This window comes from Euleptes europaea, chromosome 1 (assembly GCF_029931775.1).
Source record: "Euleptes europaea isolate rEulEur1 chromosome 1, rEulEur1.hap1, whole genome shotgun sequence".
Lineage (NCBI taxonomy): Eukaryota > Metazoa > Chordata > Lepidosauria > Squamata > Sphaerodactylidae > Euleptes > Euleptes europaea.
This window is the reverse complement of record NC_079312.1, coordinates 118,202,546-118,212,938: the sequence shown is the minus strand read 5'-3', so window position 1 is coordinate 118,212,938 and position 10,393 is coordinate 118,202,546. Positions and strand designations below refer to the sequence as shown.

Sequence of the window (10,393 nt, the reverse complement as noted above, 5' to 3'; positions counted from 1 at the left end):
TCAGGATTTTACCAGGTGGTACTAAATTCTGTTCTGGCACCAAAAACCAAATCATTCAATAGTAAATACGCTTATTAAGAAGTTGAAATAATTTTATCCAAAGCCCAAAACATGGATCAGAATACATAAAACGTAAGGATATTTAATGTGTTGAAGGCAATGGGCCAAAACAGACAATTAATATGCAAAGTTTCCTCATACAGAGTCAGATCAAAGGTCTGCCTAGTTCCATTTTGCCTAATGTGATCTTCACTGGCTTTTTAAGGTCTCCACTAGAGCTCCCCCCCCCCCTTTTGCCATCCCCCACTACCGGACATCTTTTAGTAGGAAATGTCAGGGACTGAATGGAGAGCATTTTGCTCTTCAGATACATAAGTGGATTACCGATTGATGTAGGGCAGCCCAATCCTGATGGGGGGACAGATCCGCAGCAACTGGGAGTGGCGCAGCCGCACTGCCTCCTCAAATGCTTCCCAGCCGCTGCAGAGGCAAAAAGAGACAATAAAAAATGTAAAAAACGAAAAAGGGGGGGAATCCCCCATTGCCTTCAATGGCACTGCATCACCAAAAAAGGTGGCGCAGCCCTGCCGCAGCTCAGGGGGGCGTTCCTGGGGTGAAAGAGTTGTGGTAGCTTCCTAAAGGCAGCTCCACCCCCATGAACACCCCATGCCAGCGCCAGCTTTCCTTCCGGGAAAGCCCTACTGGTGTGGCTCTGCTGGCGGCGGGGGCTGGTGGCACTTGAACACTGGCATGCTTGCCCCCGTGCCAATGCCACCTTATTCCATGATAAGGTGGCACCTATGCTGGCACGGGGTCACGCCGGCGCCAAAGGAGCTTTGCCCTCCCTTCCAGAATGGGCTCTGAATGTGTAGAATGAGCTTTAATCGCCTCAGATTTCCTATGAGGGTGTGAGATAGAAAACTGAAGGTACTATACATAACAAAATTCAGAAGTCTCTCTTAAATCCCCATTTCAGATGTATTGAAAGATTATTTACTTAATACAAAATTATCTACTTTAAGCATAAAATGATGTCAAATGTGAAGTAGTTTGTGATCATTTATTACCAGTGATGACCATTTTTATTTTGCTTTTCACTAGGTTACGGTTATTGAGTACTTCCTTTATGATGGCGCAGAGGACAGGACAGGAAGACCCTGAGAGATACCTCTTTGTGGATAGGGCAGTAATCTACAATCCTGCTACGCAGGCTGATTGGACTGCTAAGAAACTGGTGTGGATTCCTTCCGAGCGTCATGGATTTGAAGCTGCCAGCATCAAAGAAGAGAGAGATGAGGAAGTGCTGGTTGAACTGGCTGAGAATGGAAAGAAAGCCGTAGTTAACAAAGATGATATTCAGAAAATGAACCCTCCCAAATTTTCTAAAGTGGAAGATATGGCTGAATTAACCTGCTTAAATGAAGCCTCTGTTCTGCATAATTTGAAGGACCGATACTATTCTGGGCTCATTTATGTAAGTAATAACCGTTTGGCTACCTTGTATAAGACTTTGTGTAGTCCTCAGAAAGCCATCTTACTGCTTAAAGTGAAAAAGGAAGTACCTCAAGTCTACTGACTGTCAAACAAAAATGTAACGTTTGATCTTGTTGCTTTTAGTCAAAGTTGCTGTTCTGATCCAATCCATTTATGTTAAGTCTCTTTTGGCTCTTGATTCTTGGTAGTCATGTATTGGTTACATGGTTCAAGGACCTTATGTAGGTTTTTGCATACACTTTTAAGTAATTTATCAAGTTCCTGACAAGGAAGTCTCAGCAAGGCAGATGAGCAGTTGTTCCATTGTCTTGGTCCTTTTCTATTCTGCCATAACACGGGTGAGTTCTGTAACATCCTATAGTTCTGACCCACTCTTTCTTCTTTACGAATATTTGCACATTCTTATTCAGTGTATTTGAGGCCACTAGGTAAATCACTTGACTGTATTGCGTGGTGCCACTGATATGGTGGTGACAGATATCTCTTTCTCCCAGAGTTCTTCAGTTGTAATGCCTGTTTACTGATTGTGGTGGTAACTGAAGCTGTTTTTCCCAAACTTGTCTCATTACAAAGAAAATCAGTTTGCCTTAAGTTAATAAGTTTTAAGAGATTATATATTTGCATTGGTTCAGACTTCATTTCAAACCAGGTCAGTTTTTAAAGACTTATAGCTGAAATTTGATTTTTAATCATTGATAGTTTTGTATCTGTTCTTGAATAACACTAGGGGTACCTCTTTCACTAACAGATTGCATTGACAGTGCAATCTAAGCACATTTTATAACCTTCTAAGCCCATTGCATTGCAAGTTGTCTGCAACTTCTGTATACCTGCATGTTCATACTTATGAAAAACAATTACATTTTGTGGATGTTTGGAGATCTGTAGTTACATTTACTTTCTCAGACATGTTTAGTTAAAATGTATACCACAGGTCAGGAAAAGTAATACAAAGTCTAAGAGGTCACCAGCATGGCTAGCAAGTAAAGTGAGGGAAGCTATTAGAGTGGGAAAAGGCTTTCTTCAGAAACTGGAAGGCTTACCCAGCTGAGGCAAACAAAAACCAGCACAAAGGAAATGGAAACAGCCAATTAGAGGTGCAAACAGGGATTTTGAGGAACGTATCACTAAAAGCACAAAGGCCAACAGTAAAGAATTCGTTAAATACATTAGGAGCAGGAAACCGGCTAGGGAAGCAGTGGGACCATTGGATGACAATGGAGTTAAAGGAGTGCTAAAGAAGGATGCACACCTTAACTTGGTAAGGAGGTTTGCGTATGTCAGTGAAGCTGGGAGCAATACCGTAAGGGGTCTATACTCTGTCAAGAGGCTAAACTCCTAGCAGAGTCACTCAAGGTGGAATGGTCACAGCTGAAACAACAGACTAAGATGCGTCCACCCCCTTCAGGGCCACATCAGCAGAAGAGAACAGACAGTTCCAGTGGTGATGGGATACTGTGGACCGCAAAAAAGACAAATCAGTGAGTTTGAGATCAAATCAAGCTTAAACTTTCCCTAAAAGCTAAAATGACTAAATTGAGGCTATCGTATTTTGGTCACATTATGAGAAGGTAAGAGTCACTGGAAAAGACAATAATGGTAGAAAACGTGATGGCAGCAGGAAAAGAGGAAGACCCAATATGAGATGGATTGACTCTACAAAGGAAGCCACTGCCCTCAGTTTGTAAGACCAGAGCAAGGCTGTTAACAATAGGACGTTTTGGAGGACATTGATCCATAGAGTCACCATAAGTCCTTTCTTACAATGGAGTGATGTAAGCAATGGGGTCCCTCAGGGATCTGTGTTTGCACAAATGCTTTTCAACCTGTTTATCAATGACCTGGGGGTGAACAGAGATGGCAAAGTTTGCAGATGACACCAAATTATTTAGGTGAAATTGTAACAGGAGATGAAGAGAGGGCAGAACTCCTCAATTCCTACTTTTCCTCAGTCTTTTCTTGAGAAGGAAGTGGTGCTCAACATGGCATAAACCGAACATGTGATGAGGGAAGGGATTTGCAGCCTAGAATTGGTATTGGGGTAGTGCACAAACACCTGGTTTCTTTAAATGAAACAAAATCCTCTGGGCCAGATGAATTGCACCCAAGGATACTCAAAGAACTTGCAGATGTAATTTCTGAACCTCTGTCCATTATCTTTGAAAAGCCTTGGCAAACAGGTGAGGTGCCAGAAGATTGGAAGCGGGCAAATGTTGTCCCCATCTTCAAGAAGGGGAAAAAGGAGGATCTGGGTAACTACCGACCCATCAGCTTGACTTCTACACCAGGAAAAGTGTTCGAACAAATCATCAAACAGTCAGTCCTTGAGCATTTAGAAAGGATGGATCTGATCACTAAGAGCCAGCACGGGTTTCTCAAGAATAAGTCATGTCAGACTAATCTTATCTCCTTTTTTGAGAAAGTTACTACCTTGCTGGATCAGGGGAATGCTGTAGACATAGTTTATCTAGATTTCAGTAAGGCTTTTGATAAGGTTCCAGTTGACAAATTGGGAAAATGTGGTTTAGATCCTATTATTGTTAGGTGGATCTGCAACTGGTTGACAGATTGTACCCAAAGAGTGCTAGTTAATGGTTCCTCATCCACTTGGAGAGAAGTGACTAGTGGAGTTCCTCAGGGATCTGTGCTGGGCCCTGTGTTGTTCAACCTCTTTATAAATGATTTGGATGAAGGAATAGAGGAGATGCTTATTAAATTTGCAGATGATACTAAATTGGGAGGGGTAGCAAATATGGTAGAAGACAGAGCCAAGATGCAGGATGATCTTGACAGGCTGGAGAAGTGGGCTAGAACTAATAAAATGCACTTCAACAAAGACAAATGTAAAGTTCTGCATTTAGGTAGGAAAAATCAAATGCATAATTATAGGATGGGGGAGACTTGTCTGAGCAGTAGTGTGTGTGAAAAGGATCTTGGCATCTTAGTAGACCAAACACTGAACATGAGTCAGCAGTGTGATGCGGTAGCTAAAAAGGCAAATGCAGTCTTGGGCTGCATCAACAGAAGTATAGTGTCCAGATCACACGAAGTGATGGTATCGCTTTACTCCGCTCTAGTTAGACCTCAACTAGAGTACTGTGTTCAGTTTTGGGCACCACAATTTAAGAAAGATGTAGACAAGGTGGAACGTGTCCAGAGGAGGGCAACAAAGATGGTGAGGGGTCTGGAGACCAAGTCCTATGAGGAAAGGTTGAAGGAGCTGAGTATGCTTATCCTGAAGAGGAGAAGACTGAGAGGGGATATGATAACCATGTTCAAGTAGTTGAGGGGCTGTCATATTGAGGATGGTGCTGAGTTGTTTTCTGTTGCCCAAGAAGGTCCGACCAGAACCAACGGGTTGAAATTAAACCAAAAGAGTTTCCGTCTAGACATTAGGAAGAATTTTCTAACAGTTAGAGCGGTTCCTCAGTGGAACAGGCTTCCTCGGGAGGTGGTAAGCTCTCTTTCCCTGGAGGTTTTTAAGAAGAGGTTAGATGGCCATCTGTCAGCAATGCTGATTCTGTGACCTTAGGCAGATGATGGGAGGGAGGGCATCTTGGCCATCTTCTGGTCACTAGGGGTGTGGAGGGGGGAGGTAGTTGTGAATTTCCTGCATCGTGCAGGGGGTTGGACTTGATGACCCTGGTGGTCCCTTCCAACTCATTCTATGATTCTATGGTGGTTAAAACAAAATGGACTCTGAAGAGCTCCAAAAGGATCTCTCCAAACGAAGATTGGGCATTAAAATGGCAAATGCTATTTAATGTGAGCAAGTATAAAGTGATGTATATTGGGGCAAAAAATCCAAGTTCACATATATATTGATGGGATCTGTGCTGGCAGTGACAGACCAAGGGATCTTAAGGTGGTAGTGGGTAGCTTGGTGAAGATGTCAACTCAGTGTACGTCTGCTGTGAAAAAGCCAAATTCCATGCTGGTCATAATTAGATCAGAAATCCCAAGTTCACATATATATTGATGGGATCTGTGCTGGCAGTGACAGACCAAGGGATCTTGAGGTGGTAGTGGGTAGCTCGGTGAAGATGTCAACTCAGTGTACGTCTTCTGTGAAAAAGGCAAATTCCATGCTGGTCATAATTAGATCATGTTATCTTTGACAATCCCATTTACAACATGGTAATTCTAGTACTTGGGGGGTGGGAATACTTACGGCTTACCAGAAATTAATATCAAGTAAAAACAAACAAACTTGGAACAAAGTTGAAGCAAAGCATAAGTATTAACATGGCATATTGAACAATGCAGAAATTACATGATAGGATAATACTTGTCACAACAGATAGTACATACTACACACGGTAGTATAGCCCAGTCTCTTTCCCTTTAAAGCAGTGGTTCCCAACCTTTTTTTGACCAGGGACCACTAGGACTTTTTTGTTCGGTACAGGAACCCCAAGGTTCAAAATAAAAATTCCGGGAATTTGAAAATAAACTTTAATCATAACTGTTAGTTAAACATTAAACGTAGAATTCTATTTGAACATATATATTTTATAATAGAGAACTTTTAATTGAAAATATTAATTTATTATGGGTTTATAACTTTGTTTCGCGGACCTTAATTTAGTTCTCACGGACCCCTGGGGGTCCATGGACCCCTGGTTGGGAACCAGTGCTTTAAAGCATTCTTCCTTAATCAATTGTATTATAAAGCTCTATTATCTTTGTAGAAATGCTGTCCTGAATAATTCAGTTTTGCATAATTGCGAAATGCCAGGAGAGTAGGAGACTTCCTGACCTCATTACACATGTGTTTGGGCAATTGTTGAACTTGTCTATCTGCAGGGTCATACCTGCCGAAAACCCTGCTTGGTTGAGCTAAGCTGTTGTGGTGAAGCATAAGGGGAGAGGTGGTCCTGCGAACATGAGGATCCAAGGCCATGAAGGGCTTTGTATCTGCTGAATGGGGTTCTGCAGTCAATGGAGTGACTGCAAAATGAATACGCACGGTCCACCTAGCTCCTGATATTAACTGAGCTGTGGCATTCGGTATCAACTGTCGTCTCCAAGTTAATTTTGAGGCAAGACCTATGTCTCAGTGTTACCATGGCATGGATCTAGGACAAGCTGAGGAAGGGGGCCAACTTCCAGATTAAACTAATTTTGTAGAAAATGTTTGTGCGCAATCTTTCGTATTTTGAATATACATATTTTTATTAATTTATAACCTACCTTTTTCCCCAGTAGGGACTGAAAGCAGTTTACATCATTCTCCTCTCCTACATTCAAACTTGGGGCCTTCCAGATACTAGTATGACAACCACTACACCACACTTGCTATACTCACTTAAATATAATCTAAACCTTATTTAACAAGTTAATTTGACAAAGTAATAAAACAAATTGAGTTATTTATTGTAGCTTTTAGTCTTCAAATCTGTAAGTAAGTATAAGTAAGCTCAGGCTTTTTATCTTAGATATGCAACCTCTAGAAATGGTTGCTAAACATTCACTCTCAGTCTTAGAGAGCAGCTTCTTATTTGATTATATCTGTGAGATAAGAGCACTGTAAATGACTATAAAATTGCAAAGTTTGATGAGATAACTAGAATATAAAGATACGGACCAACTTACTATCTAATCTTACATTACCTACAGCTATATCTACAATTCCCATATGCTGTTTCAAAACTAACCCTTCTTAGCTACGTTGTAACATGTCCTCTCTCCCATTAGAGTTAGAAAATTGACAGTTCCAATTAGTAATAAAAGGTAACCAGACTTTTGTAAAATTTTTACTTGATCAAGTTTGCAAAACCACATATTTAAACATTGTAATATTATTCATAATCTTCACATACCAGACCTTAATTAGCCATGGATTTTTATATTGTAGAATTTTTTTTTTATAATCATTACAAAAAGATACAGAAATAGCACACCAAATAAAAATATATATAGAAAATTCAGAATATAGAAACAGTCAAAATGAATTACACTGAGATTACTACTATCCATAATATTGATCTCACATGTTTAAATCCAACTACTTGATTACCATCTTTAGCGTTATAACTACCCTCTTTAGCATTATTCATAAACCTAAATTACTGCCTGTTAATTTCTTAATAAACTATTACAACACAAATGTATTATTGGTTTACGTCTACTATATAATCATGAACTGCTTTTATTTATTTTTTTCTTATTTATAGTATAACATACAAAAAGATAATCTTACTTCATCTGGAAATTTTATCTCTCGATAACATATTACAGTTCTCATCTTCTCATCCCAGGTTTTGAGACAAATATATATAGTAGAGTTTCCATTTATCCTGAAGGTTTCACAAAGTTTTTCAGTTTTGCCATCACTGCATATTCTGCTAATAGACTCTGCCCGTCCTCTATATCTAACATTCATCTGATTTCCAATTTTGCTGCTACTGTGACTCTGGCTGCATTGTCATAAAGTTGAACAGCTCTTCCAGAGTTTTTGTGATTCCTGTTGGTAAGATTCCCAGCAACATGTTTTTCGGTTACATTGGGAATTTAAATCTTAAGATTATCTGCATTTCTTTATGTATTTCTATCCAATACGTCTTGATTCTTTTGCAGGACCACCACATATGATAAAAGTCACTTCATTATTCTTAAATTTCCAGCATATTCCTTTGTGCTCCTTGTTCATTTCTGAATGTCTTTGGGAGTGATATACTGTCGATAAAACATGTTATACCAATTTTCTCTCAATGATTGGCTAGCAGTAAATTTATTTATTGCCTGCATTCAAAGATAGGAATTGGTTTTTTGCAGCTGCATTAACTTCTCCAGCAGTAATGTTGATCCAACATAACCGCCAACATCTTAACAGGGCTAGCGAGGGTCAGCTGAACACCCTCAAAGATGGAAAGCACAGTATCCTTAAAGATTTCTGTCTTCCCAGCCAGTGCTAGCTGTCAGGGTTTCAGTGATATCTTTAATTGCCTCTGTTGGGATAAGCTGCAACATCTCACATGTGCGCTGTATGATCCCAGTGAAGAAAAGGGGTGAGGGAGGGAACCACATAGATGATCCAAACCTCATCCTTCATGGCAGGTGCTAGTCTGGATGTGTCAAGATTGCTAACTCTTGAGTTGAAAAATTCGTGGAGATTTGGGATCAGAGCATGAGTTTGGGGAAAGGAAGGACCTCAGTGAGGGTATAATACCATAGAGTCCGCCCTCCAAAGTTGGCATTTTCTCCAGGGGAACAGATCTCTAGTCTGGAGAACATTTCTAATTCTAGGAGATCCCCAGGCCCTACCTGGAGATGGGCAACCCTAGAAGGTTCTCCTTTGGGAAAAGTCTAGGTGATAGCTTAGCGTCTCAAAAAAATCTAGCAGGTGAGATCATTACCAAAAGACAGGGTCGTCCTTCCTTATGCAGCATACATTGCCTTGATTTAGACCAGGGGTAGGGAACCTTTTTTCCGCCAAGGGCCATTTGGATATTTATAACATCATTCGCGGGCCATACAAAATTATCAACTTAAAAATTAGCCAACCAAGCCCTAAGCAGGCAGGTGCCTCAGATGACCCCCCCCCACACACACACACGGGCAAGCAGGCAGGCATCCAACTGGTGGCACACTCGCCCACCTGGTGGCACAGGATGGGCTGTTGCACCAGCTGGGCGTAGCCTTCCAGCCGCATGCCAGAGTTGCTCCTGCTCCGCATGATCGGGGCCGGATTCTACAGCCGGTTCCTGCTACCTCTGCCTGCAGGGGTGAAATGAGGACACACTGGCTAAGAACTTGCCCTCCCCCGTGCATTCTGGCCCTACCCCCTTTAACCCCTCCATTGTTGCTACCTCCGCCCCCAGCCCTCTTGTAGTACAGAGGGAATACGTTTCTCAGCAGCCCAGGTGGGAAAGGGTTAACAGTTTCTTGGGTGGTCCTAGCAGCGCCATAGCTTATGACTCTTCTGCAAGGGGGAAAAAAGGTTCTTTTTCTCAGCAAAACAAACTCACATCCGCCTTGAATAGAGGCTATTCCTGTCCGCGGGAGTGGCTGGATTGCTAGTTTTAGATCCTTCTGAGCTAGAGATCTGCCAGGACCCATGAAGGGCCAGACCAAATGATTTTGCGGGCCTTAAACGTCCCCGGGCCTGACATTCCCCACCCATGATTAAGACCAAATGTCCATAGACAGTCATGGTCCAAGACATGGCCTGATGATAAATCTGGACAGGATTACTGTTGCTAGTTCTACGGGGGGAAGGCGGTAACAGAATATAGGGTTCCAACAGTACCATTGTTCCTGACACAAAGGTGCTGTGCCAGACGAGGGTGGGTCTCCAGGAATTCTATCAAATCTGGAACAGACGCACTACAGCCCACTGAGTCAAGGACACTATAACAAATGGATGTTCCACAGAATTCAGTTGAAGTGCATCCCCAAGAGGATCACAGTCTCCGATGCCACAGTGCTTCCTATGATTACTTAACAGCTGTGCAGCACAGCCAGTACAATCTCAATAAATATTCTTATTCTATATTAAGTCCCAAAGAAGAATGAATGGATTTGGCAGGTACGAGAAGGACAAAATGGAGGCCATAATGACACCCAGTTAGAGGATTCCCCCCCTTCAAGTCATAGCTGACTTATGGTGACCCCGGTGCAATTTTCAAGGCAAGAGAAGTTCAGAGGTGGTTTGCCATTGCCTGCCTATGCATTGTGACCCTGGTATTCCTTGGTGGTTTCCCATCCAAATAATAACCAGGGCTGAATTTGCTAAGCTTCCAAAATCTGGTGAGATCAGGCTAGCCTGGGCTATCCGGGTCAGGGTTTTTCTACCTTTCATCAGTTTGACAAACTTGCTTCATGTCTCTTTAAAACATAGTTTACCTACAGTGGCCAACATGACAATTTTAGGCTCTCCAGTTTGGGCTGGACTAAA

At 41.7% G+C, this 10,393-nt stretch overlaps 1 protein-coding gene across 3 annotated transcripts in view; it reads left to right on the top strand.

Annotated features, from left to right (window-relative positions):
• The first annotated feature begins 1,105 nt into the window (after positions 1-1,105).
• The window catches only part of MYH10 (myosin heavy chain 10), a 109,531-nt gene continuing 100,243 nt past the window's right edge, over positions 1,106-10,393 (top strand). For all 3 annotated transcript variants that reach the window (XM_056866626.1, XM_056866619.1, XM_056866634.1), the window contains exon 1: positions 1,106-1,474. In XM_056866626.1, the coding sequence (XP_056722604.1) occupies positions 1,127-1,474 (348 nt within the window). In that variant the 5' untranslated portion in view covers positions 1,106-1,126. The remainder of the gene's footprint in view (positions 1,475-10,393) is intronic.